Source organism: Mugil cephalus, chromosome 21 (assembly GCF_022458985.1).
Source record: "Mugil cephalus isolate CIBA_MC_2020 chromosome 21, CIBA_Mcephalus_1.1, whole genome shotgun sequence".
NCBI lineage: Eukaryota > Metazoa > Chordata > Actinopteri > Mugiliformes > Mugilidae > Mugil > Mugil cephalus.
In genome coordinates this window covers 6116812-6134532 of record NC_061790.1, presented here as the reverse complement: position 1 = coordinate 6134532, position 17721 = coordinate 6116812, and the positions used below count along the sequence as shown (strand labels likewise).

Genomic DNA, 17721 nt, shown 5'->3' with positions numbered 1-17721 from the left:
CTGAAGCTAACATCAGTTAAACTACTGTATCTTATTATTAAGGATAAGAAAACAAAATATGTTTTTGTCAGTAAGACATCAGAAAGATGATGAAAGTGACAAAGTGACACTTAGAAATTAACCACTGTATGTAATTTTACAAAGTAGGCCAGGTTGTTCCTAAATCATCTCTCAGTTTCATATATACATATAATATTAAAGTTAACTGCTAACGTAAATTATGCATCTGGATTGTAGCTACAGCCAAGTGTAGGTCAGATGGAGTTGTTTTGTCCTTCAAATGTAAAGTGCGTTATAAATAAAATCTATTATTATCTCTTATTAAGTATTATTATTATTATTATTATTATTATATAGTGTTATTTCACACATACTTTTCCTGTAACTGTATCTTGTTTTATTTTGATTATTATATCATAAATTATATTGTGTTATTATTATTAAATATAAAATATTTTTTATTGTAATATGTCAGTCCGTTTGGATGTCCGATTTTTCAATGGTGTTGCACATTGTCTGCTTTTTTAATTTATATTATATGGTGTTTTGTGGTAGATATTTGCTGTCAGCATACCCTCTGTTAATTCATAAAGTTTGAACCAAATAACTTATGTAAAAAATCTTTTTAGAATCATGCATCATGAGGCCCCTCTTGTACAGACAATACTATCAGATCTACAGACAATGGATTCCACTTTGTTGCCTGAGAGTGTATGTCACTGATGCATGTGTTGTAGTAAAAGAAAAACTGCAATGTGTAAAACAGTACGTGCAACTTTATTTACTGTAAAAACAAGAAACAACATGACATTTCATTATAATATATAATACTGTTTTATAGGCTGCACATGGATGTTTTCATTAATACAGGGTGTGTGACATCAACACCGCATGACATGTCAGAAGAAAACACGTTTAGTTTTTTTTAGTTTAGTTTCAAGTGCTTAATGCTGGGTACGAACATGCTTTCCTTATTGTTTTAATATAGTCCCTATAGACAAAATAAGGAGCACAGAGCTTGTGTTATGAAGTGAATAATGTCAGTTCTGAACAAATGCTAAATTCTTCTCACTCATACAATGAAACAAAAACAAGAAACATACTGTACAGATTAAAAAAAACCACATGGTGCTATTGTGTTACTACAAGTAATACATCTGTATTACTTGTAGTAACACAGCCACTTTTTTTTTTCTTTCATTCCACGCTGCCAAGTAGGATAATATTTCACACAGCCATGGAAAAGCTTCAGAATTAATAAACCACATCTGCCTTATCAAGAACTCAGTGACCTATCCTGACTTGAGGAACGGTTTTGTTTTTCATTTCCCTCGCCTGCTCTGGCCATGTTCAAACATGTCCAAAGTGACGTATATCGTCTTCAGTGTCCTTTGCTTGTTGTTCTTTGGTAGAGGAGACTCCACAGAGCTCTGACTTCGATACGGGCTGACCGGGCTGACCGGGCTGCTCTTCGAGGAAAGAAAGGCCGTGGCTTCTCCGTCGTGTACATCTGGAGCGAGAACGATGGCCGTGTCAGTGTATTCCTCCGGCTGGTCGCTGGTCTGGCAACCATTAAAGTCTGTAGCTACTGAAGGGCTGGACACGCTCTGAGCGTGCTCTGTGTAAACTTTATCACAGAGTTCTCCAGACGGATTAATGAACGGCTGGAAGAGGCACGCCCCCTATGGATGCATAAGAAAACACACAAAGGACAAAAAAAGAAAAAAAAAAGACTCATCAGTTGGTTATTCAACAGATAAATAAGATGTAACACTATGGCAAAGTTTTTTAGTCTAAAAACTCTCATCAACTTGAAATACGCTCGTACAAATACTGTTTGGTTGGAATGAATATTGTCACAAGATACTTATATCTTACAATTAACAACACTTAGGAGACATTTACAATCTGAGCAGTCAGAATAAATAAAGATATTCACTTTGCTATTGTATACACAGTATATAGAGAACTTATTTATATAGTATATAAATATAGTTAAAAAGCATCTGAAATCAATCAGACACTCTTATTTTGAGATACTTTGGTACTACGTTGATGAGAATCAGCATAATCTTCTCTATATATCCATTTTCTAGACATCACCTATAGAAACCAACGGCTGTATAAAGTGTACTTCTGATTCTCTCCTCACTGAGTTCACCTTTTTAGCAGTGGGTGATGGCCACAATGCCACAGAACTGAGGCCTGGATTTGGCACTGGCTTTTCCCAGAACCTCTTCCACCTAAAAAGGAATGGTCATTACTCACGAGGAACATTATGAAGTCGTTAAATCCAAACAAAATGTGACCACATCAACTAAACATCCCAGTGGAGATGTGCTCAGTTCAGTGGTTTCATTTTAAATCCATCATCTCGGAAAACAAAAGGTTGAAACTTACTTAACAGCGCAGCACAATCCAAGAGATAGCGCTAGGACTATAAGGACGCTTCCGCAGACACTAAGTACCATAACGAGCCTTGGATCTGTCGGAGAAAACATAAAAGATGTTGCTGTAGTTTATTGAGCTCAAAAGAAGATATACTTCCTAGAAGAGGCATTCATTTACTGCATAAATTAATAACAGGATGTTTTGATTCATTTGAAAATGACTTGAAGCTCAATTTGACACAGGCTTCGTCTTTGCTTTCTACCATTCAGTGATGCCCTTTAGTTCCTCGTTGATTTCAAAACCGTGAAACTGAGCTTGTGGCTGCTGACTTCCAGGAATGTTTTGCTTGTCAGACATTTCGCTCAGTTTGCCAGCAAAAGCAAAAAGGGATTGTTTTGTCATGGCCTTAGCTAGGAACAACAAGGAACTTGGATCAGGGCCACAAACTGCTTGAAATGACTCTCGAGAGCCATCACAAGGTGTCAACATTTGGTGTTAATGTCATGAGTCACTGCAGCTGTTAGCGTTTGATCCAAGTAAGACATGTGACTGAAGAGCAGCTGCTGCAGCCCAAGGCAATAATGGTAAATGCAAACCTTAATGTAACAATAGGCAGAGTGAATCAGTGAGTGTTATTGAGATGACAAACATATGAACACATTAACACATGCCTCCAGGACACAATTGTTTTGCTTTTGTTTGCCCTGTTTCAAAGAAAAGTGTAGCTTCACTCAGCTTTCTTGTTTGGGGTGGCAATCTTTAAAACTTGTGCATGAAGAAAAGCTGACACTTTTCATTTGGTGCCGCAGCCCTAAGCTTACAGAACCAACAGAGGACGAAATTGGATGGTCACATATTGTAACCCTAGTTCTGTGAGCACACACAGTTTGACCCTCTCTCGCTACTTGGCTTTTCAAATTCTGAAAAGTTCTACCAAATGTTGCTTGGCCCAGTGAATAAAATGAAATGAAAACGAAGAAGCAGAATGGAGAAAGTTGGTGTGTTTTCCTGATAGCTCCAAAAAACTCAGATGTTAACGATTAATGTCAGTTTGAGAGTTTGCTAAATTTCAGCAGAAGCTTAAAAGCTCTACTCAGGAAAGCAAACTGCAGCTGCTGAGGAGTTATTTTCGGTTATAGTTTAGCCTCGGTTTGATCCCGTGGGTCCTGAACAAAACTGGTATGAAATCAAGAAAACCCCACATAGAAAGAAGCTAATGTGACTTCTTATGCAAGACTACTCACCAAATCTTTTGGTTTTAAAGAGCCTTTCTTGGCTTATAGAATTTCCAGTAGCCGCTGTGGCCTCCACAGAGACGGTGTATTGGGAGTCTTTTGTCAGGTCTTTCAGAAAGACTTCCCGCTGGTTGCTCCCTACAGTAACATCTAAAGAAACACACAAAAATATCATGAATGTAGCGTTAAAGGAAGTATGCAAATTTATTACATCTGTAATGAAGTCTTTGGTGGACGTACTGAGCAGTGGTCCTTCCGGTGGCCCATAGTAGACTGTGAAGTTGGTAACAACACCACTGCATGGATCCTGCGACTTTGTGTCCCAGCGAACGTACGCATTCCTGTCGTTAGCTTGAACACTGGTAATATCAACATTTCCTGGTTCTGCAGGGAAACACATTTTCAAGATCACACCGGCGGAAGTGAAATAAAAATACCTGATTAAGAATCACTTAATATTTGAGTGATGTACCTCCTACTCTGGAGCAGAGCTGACGGATTTGTGTGCCGTGACCTGTCTTGTTATCAAAGAGGGGAGTAATTGTGACATCATATGGCTTCTTATCCAGGAGGTCTGTAAGAAAGGAAAGATTTGTCAGAATATCTAAGACAGTGATTGTTGGTTTGTATGTAGGCAACAATGGTTTGATATAATTTATTGTCTTTGGCGATCATCTGTTGGCATACAATATTTGGGTTTAAAATTCTCTTTGAAAGCAATTTACGTGTTCATTCGACATAATAGAGAGATAACAGGAAGTCACATGAGATAGATGTGTACTAAAATATTACAGCTAGCGGCTAGGTAGCATCTCAGCCACTAAGCTATATCCAGTGCTGCCCAACTCTGGGTTTTAGCGCCATCATCATGTCAACATTTTAATTTGTCCCATATTTTCCCATCAACTTCAGGTTTGTTTGTGTTTAGCGCTCATGCTAATTTATGCTAAAAATACACCAAAGCACGCTAGCATTGTTAACCTCCTGAGTCCCCACATCCTCGTAAGTCATTAGTTTTTTTGCAGCTTATTCCCCTTCATTTAAATCCATTATCCTCGTTAGTGGACGCTTTAGTCTGCTAGCTAGTGGTAGCAAAGGGTCAATACACTAGTTGGTGAAAAAACACGATAGCAGATTTATTGTACAGAACGATCCTGTTCAAAGATGATGCTTAGTTTTTATGCATCTTAGGTCCCACTAATCCCAAATACCGTTGAGAAATTAAAAACACAGGCGAAATAAAAGTTCGGGTCTCAGGAGGTTAATGTGAGCATGTTAGCATGTTGATCTTAGCATTCAGCGCTAAAACAGACCAAAACCACGATGTACATGACCGCTACTATAATTAGGAGTCTTTCCAAAAATAAATGATATAGAAGTCCCATAGAAGTACTGCCAAGCTATCATATCAAAGTATCAACACACATATTTTACCTTTTTACAGTGAGTTAATAATATAATAACAATGCATTCTATTTGTATAGCACTTTTCAAACCTCAAAAACACTACAGACATAAAACAGAACACATCAAATCAACGATGAATGAAATAAGGGGCTTTGTGGGTGAGTAGGAGGATCTTGAGTGCAAATGTGCAAATGTTTCTTTGATGGAAATGTGAGTAACGTCCGGGCAACGGGTGAACGACACAGTCATTTATAAAGGATTATGATTAAAAATCCTTAAATTTTTAGCAGCATCTGCAAAATTGTGAGGTCAAAGTGAACAACTCTGGGCTCTTTGGACAAGAGACAGCTGGGAAACTTTTAAAATACAGTAAGCCCTCTACTTGTCTACTCAAGCAGAAGCATTCCAAACAGTCAAATACAGTTAATAGTGTAAATAATAATCAATGAGTGACACAGAGACACTGGTGTTATTGAACCTGTTCTAAAAAAAAAAAAAAAAAATGATGCAACTCCAGATGGCAGAAGCAGGAGAACTTCTCCTTTTTTTAAAAAAAAAAAAAAAAGGACTGATTGCATGTTAATACAGATTTATCCTCATACTGGATCTTACTTTCGCTCCTTTGTTAAGAGAATCAAGCATGAGAGCATCAGAGCAATAAGCTACAGGGTACCATGACTCACTCTCCAGTTTAAAATGATAAGATCTTTCTGGAGAATACATTACAGGCATGCTTTTACAAACAAGTCCTGTAAGCATTTGCTCATCCAGATGACAAAAGATACTTAAAGATGCAAAGTGATCTGATGTTCAAGTCAGTTAAGTCCTGGCCCATAAGTCTGATTCCATCCACCATAACCTACCAAACAGCGTTGCATTAGTGTATTTGCTCTCATTCCAGTGATATTGATTTCCATCGTGGGTCCAGTCGATCATGTAACCGCTAACGGGCTGAGCGGGAGCCTTCCAGCTGATCAGAATATTACCATCAGAGGTGGAAGTCTGGATGTCGGTAACTCGAGGGAGGCCTGCTGATGAGATCAAGCGCCAAAACAATCACCAACATGCATTAGAGCGAAGCACTGTTTGAGTAAAATCAAGCAATATGAGACATAAATTGCAGATAGCCATTAAAAATGTGGAATCAATAACATTAGAGCTCACTGTCTCCAACGGCTGGAACGTAAACTGAGTCCTCTGCAATCGGACGCCCATTATGGGAGACTGTGAGAGTTATTCTGTGTGCATCTTGGTTCACATCGACATCACAAGGCGAGCTGCCGCATGAAGCGTAGGTGTAATTCGCCCCAGTCGTGCGTTTGATAGTGTAGTTAACCTCTCTCGACTCTTCACATGTTGAAGGAATATCCTGTGCAGATAGGTGGAAGAAAATAAGATCAACCTTTTAAAATGTTGACGTAAGAGTTAAAAAAAAAAAAAGTCAAACTTTACAATCTGTGTTGTGTCAAGGCAGTGAATGTGATGCATCCTTACCATCCACATGGCACGAACTTTTCTAACTTGGTTGTTTTCCTTCTCAGTTATCTTTCTCCACAGGTGCAGCCTGACATGTTTCGCTGTAAAAGATCAACACTGACTGTAAACAGTGATACTGGTAAGTGTGACAATACTATGACGTTTTCATGACGGTTAAGACTGATAATCATAATCAAGAAACAGGTTTACACCTGGAAATCAAGGCAAAATAGCCTTGAGCTCAACCGCAAATGACTGTGTTTATGGTTCCATTAACCATTGTTTGTCATCCAGGAATCTGTCACAAACTCTCACTCCAAGAAAATGATGTTGCTTGTCATCACCTGTCCTGAGCCATGCATCAGGATTTTAGCTGTGCAAATTCTTCCTTGCAGTTTCAGTGTGATTCCACAGAGCTGTTCTAACATGCAGGATAGTCCAGATTTCAGTAAATATTGTTCTTACGGTTTAGTTTGGTCAGAGCCGTTTTATGTCTCCAGTCACTCCAGGGGCCCTCGAGTAAAGCACAGCGGACTGAAACCCTGTAGTTGACGCAGGATTCGACATCTTCAATGGAGGTGTTGCAACTCTCGTGAGGGCGTAGAGGCTCTAGGTATAGGCTCTAGGGAAAAGGAGGATTTGTGTCCAGTGAATTCCCAGATCGCACATACAGTTGTACAGAATCATAAGTTTGGTTGACGTCCTTAATGTTTCTTGTATTTTAAAAAAAATAAAATAAAAAAATGTCCTGTATTTCATGTTTATAAGAAACAGCTGAAAATTATTTGAGACATATTATGTTATTATTTCATACTATATTATCATCTTCTATCTATTCTGTGAATGTTTGCAGTTTAAGACATATTCATCTTAATTTAATTTAGCTCTAAACAAGCTATTTGAGGCTATCGTGTAGGTAGTGCACTCATAATGTCATAAGTCCCCATAACTTAATCTGCCATTTATCAACTTGCAAATAACATTTATCTGTAATGTTCACTCTTTGATAATACAAAAAAAGGTGTTTCTTTACCTCTGGAGTTCCTCCATCAGCCTGTAACAGAAAACGAAAATGTTACTGGAGAAACAGAAGAAAATATTGAAATCCACCTATTAAATCTTCAATTGTCTTGTGTTTATATGGAGTTTTCTACCTGTTGATGCTCAAAGCCACAGTTTGACCACTACCCATTCGTTCACACGTCAGTGCCAATCACTGGGAGGAGCTCTGGGTTAAGTGTTACCGAACCACTAACCTTCTGGTTTGTAGACAAACTGCTTTACCTACTAAGCCACAGCCTGTTTTTTATGGAGCAGCCCGCAACTCCAGATTTTATTTATTTATTTATTTCATCATTTGCTTTAGTGCAAAGAAGAGCAAGTAAATTAGGAGAATGTTTACATTTAACAAACCATCCTTTAAAAAAAAAAAAAAATTTACACTGGTGATTTTGACTTTGATGCTTTGCCCTGGCGAGGTTAGTGTAAAACGGTGGATTACAAATTAGAAGTAACATTTTTATTATTATTATTATTATTATTATTATTATTATTATTTTTTTTTTTAATTAAAGTTATTGCAGTCTTCTATGTAACTTTCACGCTATGCAAGTTCATTCTGCGGGCCAGATTTGACCCTCTGGTGGGCCTCTTTTGGCCCACGGGCACCTGTGACACCTGTGCTCAAGATCATAAGTCTTCAACAGGGGGTCAGCGACCCCTAGGGGGTCCTCGGAGGTACTGCAAAATCTTTGGTTGAGTGGACATTTTTTTCAAATATATCTTTTTAACTTTCCCCAACAAATTTAAATTTCTTTAAATACACATTAACATGAATCCAACATATTTTAGTAAAGGGATCTCTATTGTTAGTGTATAGTTGTTTTGGTTTTTTTTTACAGTAGATATTAATACATTTTCTCATTTGTGGTCAAAGCCCCCCCCAAAAATCTTGTTTCACAGCTACTTCCAGATAATACCTATTTCTAGATATTCAAACAGATACTTACCAGTGTGTAATTGACTTGGCAGCGTCCGTCCGAATCGACCAATGATCGGTTACACTCAACCGACATGTGATCGGTGAAGGAAGTTACCGTTACCTTCGGGCGGCGGATTTTCACTGAGGGAACATAATTACGGCATCATCGTCAACACACACACAAAAAAATCACCGGGGAATACAAATGCCTTGACAAAAATGTGGTACTTGCATATCTTTTCCGGATAGAGGACGTAAGGGTCGGAGGACACCTCCCACTTAGGAGTCGTAGCTCTCACAGTAATGGTGCTGAATCCGTCCCTCATAGACAGCTTACCAGAATGAAAAAGACCTCTGGTTTCACATTTGGTTTCTCTTGTTTTGCAGCACTCCTGGGGGGTACGATTTGGACTAGCGGTACTGAAACAAATGCACATTTTCTAATTTAACATATTGACAGCGACAAGAGGAAGAAGTGTCTCAAAAATAAAACCTACCACAGCATAGTGTAGTCTACTTCTAATAGAGGATTAATCTGATGCTCCCAGGTGCATGTGGAGATCTCCGGCATACCCTCTATCCCTGTGCTCTCGTCAGCTTCATAATGCAATACACAAGATATGTTTCTGGGTTTTTCTGTGAAAAAAGAATTCAACCAGTATTATACTGTGCATTTGATGTAATTGCTGGCACGAACAGCCACACCGACTGTCTACTTACGGTACGTTTTGATTATAGTGCCTCCAATGACTTGGTCAGGCTTCCTACTTTCACACTGTACTGTCGCACTGGAGTGAGTGAAGTTTCTCAGTGACAGGACCGTATGTGTGGAGTTGATAGTTTTTGACAGGCTTTTGTCGACAGATCTGTTGTTCAACCTCCAGAAGACTTCTTTTGTATTCGTGCAAGTCTGGCACACTATGTCGATACTGGATCCCTCTTCAATGTACTGATCTTTCGGGAAAACGCTGCAGGCTTTATCAAGCTGGCCTGGATTAAAACAAAGTATTAATCACTTTAAATTCTGATACTTTGAATGAGGTAACAGGTCATGGTAGTAAAGGTTCCACCTTGCAGCTGGAGAGGGAAGGAAGGTTGAAATGTTGAGACGGCATGTACTGTGATGTAGCAGGAGACAGCGTCTGGTTAGTTTAGTTAAGCACAGCATGGAAATGGTAATCCAGCGACTTAACGGGGCTAATGTTTTGAAGTTTTTGCAGTAGCCAGAAGATACTTTTAAACAGATATAGGAGGTAACAGATAAGAACACAAAGACAAGGACACGAGAATGCAAATGGAGTTCAGAGAAGATGCCATATTAATAAGGTGTTTGCCCTCTTTCAAGGGGCCTACGTGCTGGTGTCAAACACACTCTTGCTCCCTTTCCATCTTATCTAGCACCCTGTTCTCATATGATTTTCTCCTTTGTCTGGTGGACATTTCAGGATCTCCTTAACATTACATGGCCTTGAAGATTAAATGAGTCCTCCGAGTCACATTCTAAATTAAGCCAGTAAAAAAGACCCAGCGTATACTGGGCATCTTAAAACGCACCATTCAACTACAGCTGCAAAGGAAATTGTTATGATTTCCTTTGTTAAGTTACCCATCATTTAGCACGACAACTAAATAAGAAGTGAATAAGTCTGCCAGTCTTTACCCTACTGGCAAAAAAAACTTGGATTTAACTGAGCAATAGATCTAAGCCTCCTATTGGATAATTACTGGATGGGCAATTATCTTTCAGCTGGAAACAAGTTATTTACCCTGAACTGATGCAATGAGTAGCTTCTCATTTCATGAACCACCATGTGGAAAGACATATCCTGTGGTCACAGAAAACATGTTAGTCCTTTTGAGAAGGTTCATATCATTGGCACACAGAGAAAACATAAAGAAGCTTGAAGCAGAAACTGCTAAAATTAGGTTAAGAGCTGTCCAGCACATTATTAAAAACTGGAAGGATAGTTGGGAACCATCGTCTTTGGAAAAAAATCCTGATTGATCGTGATAGGCGATCATTTAAACGTATGGTGAAGTCACATCAAAGAATAACAACAGTAGGACTCAGGGCTATGTTTAATAGTGAAAGTAAAAGCATTTCCACACATACAATGTGAAAGGAATTCATGGTACTGCACAGCTGCGTAGCCTCAAGAAAACCACTAATCACTGAGACTAACCATTATGCCCAAAAAAGAATATACTGAATGACCAGGTTATCCCATCGATGGATTTTTTTTTCTTCCCAGATGGCATGGGAATATTCCAAGATGACAATACCAGGATCCATCTGTCTCAAATTATTAAAGAGCGGCTCAAGGAGCATGAGGCATCATTTTCACACATGGATTGGCCACCACAGGGCTCAGAGCAGTCCAATGAAATATCTGTGTGGTACCTGGAACCTGGTACATGCAGTATATTCATAAGAAACAGAAAGCTTTCTCCAAGAACAAGCATGCCGCATCACATCTCTCACATTTAGTGGTAAGACCGTACATATCAGGCTAATTATCACTCCCTAAAACTGTAACTATAGTCATTTTTACTATGGACACAATCTAAATGTGAACTCGTTTTCGTGGAAGAGGGAGTTAAAGTTTTTCACTAATCACCATGACTCAAGTCTTCCTGTTGCTACTGCACAAACGGTTGCAGGTGGAAATCAGGGGCAGCTCCAGGAAGACCTCAGTCCGCATTTAAGTACATTAGCACCACAGGATTACAACACCGGAACGACGTGTCTCCTATATGAACAGGAACAGGTGCTCCATACAGCACAAGAACAAGTAGTTTATTTCTATGGGGAAAATAAATAAATAAATAAGTAAATAAATAAATAATAGGCTGCAGTACGACCACAAACTATTGATCAAATTACGCACTGGCAAATAAAGAAATACTACAAGCATTTGAAGTAGCTGTTGAATTTCATTGCTCAGAAAGGTATAGTTACTTATTTCACTAAACTCTTCTCACGATGTTTTAGAAAACTATCTAAACTGAAGTAATTCGAATAAGTATATTACTTATATTACTTAAGTGGATACCGTTTTTGGACCCTTAAACTATCGTCTTTTACTCGTATTAGAAGTACTATATTCTCGGATTCTCGGAACTATTTTTAGTTCCGACTTGTTTTGCTGAATTTTTGGTGAACTTTGTCATTGTAAAGCATCATATAATGAAACCAAAACATAACGAGTGTTTCCTATAAATCCTATGACTGCCATAACTGCATGAGTCTGCATGAGCTTTTTTTTTTTTTTAATTTATTTACTATTATTTTTTTAGTGTCTTCATTTCCAAATACACAATACACACATTATAAATAAATTATATAAAAGACTGACTTACCTTTACACATGGAGAGTTGTGTCAAAATGATAATTAGAACGAATAAGGGGGACATCCTTGTCCCAGACCTCAACAAAACCCCTTTAAAGTACATTTAGACCTGTTATATATCTATCTGCACCAGAGTATTTAAGTATAAAGAATATTAATCGCATTTAATTGGTGCGTTAGAGCACACTGTGCCACGCATTTCTCCCACTAACTCTGCAGTTTTGCTGTCAACTAACAGGAACTGAAGCAACCCCTTAAATAAACGGGTGGGATTACCCAACTGGAAACGCAACGAGACAAAAGGGGAAGTGAAGTAACTCGCCGACAGCCTTCAAATCTCAGAGTGGTTAGTCTCTGTTCAAATCAACAAGCAACTAAGGTCCCAGGTTTAAAAGCACCGCTGCTACGGAGATATGAATCATAGCGTCAGTCGCTGAGTGTAATAAATCAAATCCTGACTCATATCGGGATGCAAGGAAAGAGAAAATGAAAAAGAGTTACGAGCACAATATCAGATGAAATGGCTTTTAGCGTGCATCAGATACGCCTCGGGAATATTTCCAAAGCGTCATAGACCTCTAATCATACTGTAAATGCAGGCAAGTTCATTCAGATGGGAAGAGAGAGTGCAGACATGAAGAAAAATGAAAACCTGTCATATGTGCAGGAATAAACCGCAGACACAGTATGGAGCGTGTATATAAAACAATAGCCCTCACAGATAGCCCCCTGAAGATTTCATTGTGGGTTAGCGCCCACTTTCCATTCATTAAAAACAGTCATCTTCAGATTAAATTAATTTACTGAGGTCATTATTGCCAAACGATTACACAATAAAAACATGGGACTCCTCTCTTTAACCCCCTTTATAGATATATTGAGTAGAATTGAGAATTTTTTTTTTTTTGAGTGTGTATACGGTTTTTTTTCTTTGTAATGTGCAATATTGTTACTTTATAATAAGAAATATTAAATAATTTCATATGAAGGCCCCCTGAAGCCTTCAGTAATCCATCCATCGTTTGACAGGTTTGAGAAATGTCTGTTATGTAAGTCACGTTATATCCAAGAATTGAATAAATAGAAAGAAAAATCTTATTTAGTGCTAATATAGCTCCACCTGGTGGTTAAGGCATATCATGAACAAAGGGGTGAACCAGACTACAAACAAGGTTAAACATTAATATAATTAATTTGATTTGATAGCTTTTATGTTAGTGAAAACAAATACAATGAAACTAAATAAAACTCAAAGATAGGCAATAAATAAAAAATGGTTCCACATGTTTTTTTTTTTTTTTGTTTGTTTTTTGCAAGTTCACCTCCATGTTCAAAAAGGAGTAAGAAGAACTAATATATGATCCTAGCTCTTTTCTAACCATGTCAATAGACATACATCTGTAATAATTATAGTAATGGTGACAATGAAGATAAGACTAATGACAGCTACAAAGACAACAGTAACAGAATAACAATATCATTAAAAGTGAATTACTAAGACGAATTACTCATTGAGTCTATACATTTTGAAATACAAACGTTTATTTTGGCTACGTTTAAGAGAAAGTGATTTAGCTTTAGTGTAACTCTAAAATTGACATCTAGTAATGTAGTTCCGTTACGAAAATAACCCGGAAGTTGTTTTCTGACGGCGCTAACTTAGTTAGCTTTGCTAACACTCACGTCGGCCCTTAGTTGAGCTAATTGTCGCCTGTTTAAAATATAACATGTATAGTACGTTAAGTAAGTTAAGTGTTTTATTATCCATTACGATAATAAATCGGTGTCACTAATTACTTCCGGGGTAAATTCGCAACTTGGGCACTGTGCTGTTGCGTCACAGTCCGTGTTTAGACTGACCTGTCCCCCCCTCCCCAGCTTTTATGTACACTGCTGTGCTCGTTGCCGCTGTTGTCGGCGGGGGAGTCCTGCTCCTCGTTCGCCGTTTGTTCCCGCAAAAGAAAGCCGTGAAGTTGCTCCGGTATCCGTCCCGCACCATGAATGGAAAGACGGTCATCGTGACCGGAGCTAACAGCGGGATAGGGAAGGCCGTGGCCGGGGAGCTGCTGAAGCTGCACGCCCGGGTCATCATGGCCTGTCGGGACCTGCACAGCGCAGAGGAGGCAGCCCAGGACATCAAGAAGCAAGCGGGACAAGAGCAGGGAGAGGTGGTCATCAAGCACCTGGACCTGGCTTCTCTTACGTCCGTCAGAAAGTTTTGTAAGGAAATTAACGAGGTAAGTGGGGCGATATGACAGAGAAAGCATGCATGGAGATGTAAGCTGGGTTGTGTATACGAGCTGCTGTGCTGCTCATCTTTGGATGTCTAGTTCATTCCACCTGTTTCCAATACACAATAGGACACGAGTGGTCCTTTAGCTGCCTGGAGTGGGACTGTCCATGGTGCTGAAATTCAGTGCACCCCCCCTCAACCTTTAATTATCAAATATCACTATAATAACCTGAGACATGAGGACCAAGATACATCAGCTACTACCCAACAGCAGTGTGTGTTTCTACACATCCAATAGATATCACATGTGCAGAAAGACAGTGTAGCATATTGACATTTAAACAGTCAAAAAAAAAATGACAAGTGCATTAGTGCTTTTGAATATTCGTGGGTTAATGTGTTTTAAAGCATATGATTTCATAATGAAGTATCTTTATAAAATGTCTGTGAAGATTCTTACTTGTCCAGGTCACGGTACAGCTAAAACAAAGGTAACTGGACTTTTCACCTCTCATCCAAGTGGATTCTTCAATTCTGGTTACATTTTTTTATTTTTTTATTAGGAACATCTATGCTTGGTGCCCACTTTAAAACTCACATACCTGAGTTCTGTTAATGACCCAGTAAAATTATCTATGTTTTGATTAACCTGGTGATGTCTCTCTATTTCTATGACTTGTGGGTCCCTGTACGACCCACTCAGAGCCAGAAACTCCCCAGACTCAAAGCGTGACACGCGACCATGAAAACATGGAACTTGAAACTTGCTGGACACCACCCTCAGTCATTTAGACCTGAATAACTTGGCTGGAGACATTTGACACTTTAACTTATTCAATTTATTACAGGGGTGATGGTTAAATGTGTTGTATCATTCTATTGCTTTATCTTGAGCTTCTTATCATAATTCCTTCAAAAAGCCATTCAAAGGAGCAAATATTAGCATTAGCATAGTTTTGACAATATTCTGTCTCTTGCTAACAGTTACCTCCCATAACCACTGGGAGTCTCCATACTGTTACCAATAAGACCAAATGTGTTGTATTTCAGAGAACGCTAATTAGTTGTTTGGTTAAATGTTGTGTTTTGTCATGTATGTTCTTGTGATAAAGTGAAGTCTAAATGGAGATTATTAATAATCAGTAGCACCTATGTCCTACAGGTGGCTAATTAGAATGGCAAATGAAACCATTATTTATTAGTCTGGTATCGTGAAGTCCTGAATATTTAACTGTCCATCGTCTTTTAGGAGGAACCCAAGATCGACGTGCTCATCAACAACGCGGGCATCTACCAGTGTCCCTACACGAAGACGGAGGATGGCTTTGAGATGCAGTTCGGTGTGAATCACCTGGGCCACTTCCTCCTCACTCACCTGCTGCTGGACCTCCTGAAGATTTCGGCTCCCAGTCGCATCGTCGTGGTTTCCTCCAAACTTTACAAGTACGGCCAGATCAACTTCGACGACCTGAACAGCGAGAGTAACTACGACAAGGCCTCCTGCTACAGTCAGAGCAAGCTGGCCAACCTGCTCTTCACGTTGGAGCTGGCTCGTCGGCTCGAGGGGACGGGGGTCACGGTCAACGCTCTCACTCCAGGCATTGTGAGGACCAGACTGGGCAGGCACGTTCAAATCCCTCTCCTGGCAAAGCCTCTCTTCTCCCTCGCCTCGATGGTCTTTTTCAAGAGTCCGCTGGAGGGGGCCCAGACTCCTCTCTATCTGGCCTGCTCCCCGGAGGTGGAGGGGGTGTCGGGGAAATGTTTCGCTGACTGCAAAGAAGAGGAGCTGCTGCCTAAAGCTACGGATGGACAGGCGGCCAAGAAGCTGTGGGACATCAGCAGGAGGATGGTTGGACTCGATAAGTGAGCAGAGTCCAGATCTGAGGGGACTTAAGTGTTCTTGGACCACATGGTTAATCTCTTGCAGCACCGTTCCCCAAGAAATGGGATGTGAAAAGACCCATTGCCACCTTGGGAATACAAATATTAATTGCATGTTACATTGTGCCACCGAAGAGTGATAATTAAGTGTCTGTGAGCAGGAGTGCTTTGTTGCAGTGGGCTTTTATTGAAAGATCGAAATTTAGTAGTATTGCAACATAAAATGATGTATTTTCGTCTCAGTAACTCTTCAGGGTTTCCCTGAATTCAAATGTATACTTCACTTAAGAAATCTGCTTTCTGGAGAAATACAATGCTAAGAACATGTGACTTCCTACAAAGACGCTGCGAGATGAGGAACTACTTTTAGTTTGCCCGAAAAAGGAAATTAAGAAACGTTGAAATAAAAACATGAAAAAATTCTGACTGAAGCTAAATTTCTGTGGGCTGTCAATCTAAGATAGCATTGTTTCTGGACCTGAACGAGATTCAAACAAACGCTGACGTCAAAGGGAGTGAAATCTTGAGCAAATGGCCTCGTAGTGTCCATCAAAGCAGAGCTGAGTTGTCACATTTTCCTGCGTTGTGAGGTCTCATTATTGCTTCTGCGAATCCTGACGGTGGACTGAAACTCAGCTCTGTTATTGCTAAATCTGTGCATACTTTAGCATCTATTTTGCTAAGGAGCGGTGGGGGAGTTTAGTCTAGTTTTGCCCTCTTGTTGTGTTTGAAGTGTTAATGCTCTCTGCCGAGGCTGGAAGAGCTGCAACAAGAAAAAGGTCGACGATGCAGATCGGTGAGCTGTCGTTGTGTTACGTGGCTCCCCCTTTTGGATGTTTTTAGACACGCAACTAAATCCCTTCTCACCTCTGCAGGAGTCAGGAGATACAAGGCAGGATTTACTGCCTGTTATCAGTGTGTTTTTAAGTGCCTGTCATTTTCCAAACTGTTTGTAAAAACAAGAGATACTACAACAAAATATGTCTGAATGTGAAATTAAAATGCATACGAATAAACCTAAGAACATTTCTGAGATGACTTATCAATATCCACTCATGTGTACTAGTGCAAAGAAATATCACAGCCCTGAATTAAATCTATGATTTCATGATTATTATTATATCCAGATTCAATTGAAACTGGTTGCAATTCAGCTGGGTGATCATTTTGGAGAATGTAGCTTGTGGCACTATTAAACCGAATTGATTTAAACATTAAAGTGTTCCTGTTATTTAACAGTACTGCAAACCACAGCCTCCAGAATGCAAACGCAGTTAAAACGACAGCTCTCTCAGTTACTGTAAACTAATGCGAGCCTTCACGAAGGTAAGACTTAGTGCAGGGCTGTTTTTATTAGAACGCATTTATTTCCACCGGTGCACCTAATGAACTGGTGCGTGTGAGTATATGTTTACACTAGGGCTTCCACTAGGGAATTGTTTGTTGTTCGAACTGTAAATTGAAATTCGAGAGGCACTTTTTTGTCGTTAAAAATTAACTATTTGTTTGCCGTACAGCATTCAGAATTTAGAGCGCGACAGTTAGTTTAAGAAATGATCAGTTGTTTGGAGACCAATAACTTAGAAAAAAAGCAGCAAATCTGCAAATTTGACTGGACGTGGCATCTAGAAACAAATTACGTGACCAATCTTTTAAGTCCTGCTCCTCATTACAACACACTGGCATAAAAAGAGTAGGCTATCGACATTTTCACGTTTCAACAAATAAGCGTCACAAGTGTCACAAGTATTTTGTCCAACCCCTGT

General features: G+C 39.3%; 2 protein-coding genes across 2 annotated transcripts; one reads left to right on the top strand and one right to left on the bottom strand.

Moving 5' to 3' along the window:
- Nucleotides 1–758: 758 nt before the first annotated feature.
- On the bottom strand, nt 759–12231 carry LOC124998636 (interleukin-6 receptor subunit beta-like). Its single transcript, XM_047573067.1, has 16 exons — nt 11851–12231; nt 9211–9480; nt 8988–9126; nt 8723–8910; nt 8519–8631; nt 7543–7563; nt 6975–7131; nt 6528–6610; nt 6198–6402; nt 5897–6064; nt 4099–4200; nt 3867–4010; nt 3636–3776; nt 2401–2485; nt 2162–2243; nt 759–1682 (listed from the first exon to the last, which is right to left on the bottom strand). The coding sequence occupies exons 1-16, from the start codon at nt 11942–11944 to the stop codon at nt 1323–1325; spliced, it is 2352 nt and encodes a 783-aa protein (XP_047429023.1). The 5' UTR covers nt 11945–12231; the 3' UTR covers nt 759–1322.
- Nucleotides 12232–13525: 1294 nt separating this feature from the next.
- Nucleotides 13526–16993, top strand: rdh14b (retinol dehydrogenase 14b). Its single transcript, XM_047574231.1, has 2 exons — nt 13526–14078; nt 15324–16993. The coding sequence occupies exons 1-2, from the start codon at nt 13725–13727 to the stop codon at nt 15939–15941; spliced, it is 972 nt and encodes a 323-aa protein (XP_047430187.1). The 5' UTR covers nt 13526–13724; the 3' UTR covers nt 15942–16993.
- Nucleotides 16994–17721: the final 728 nt, after the last annotated feature.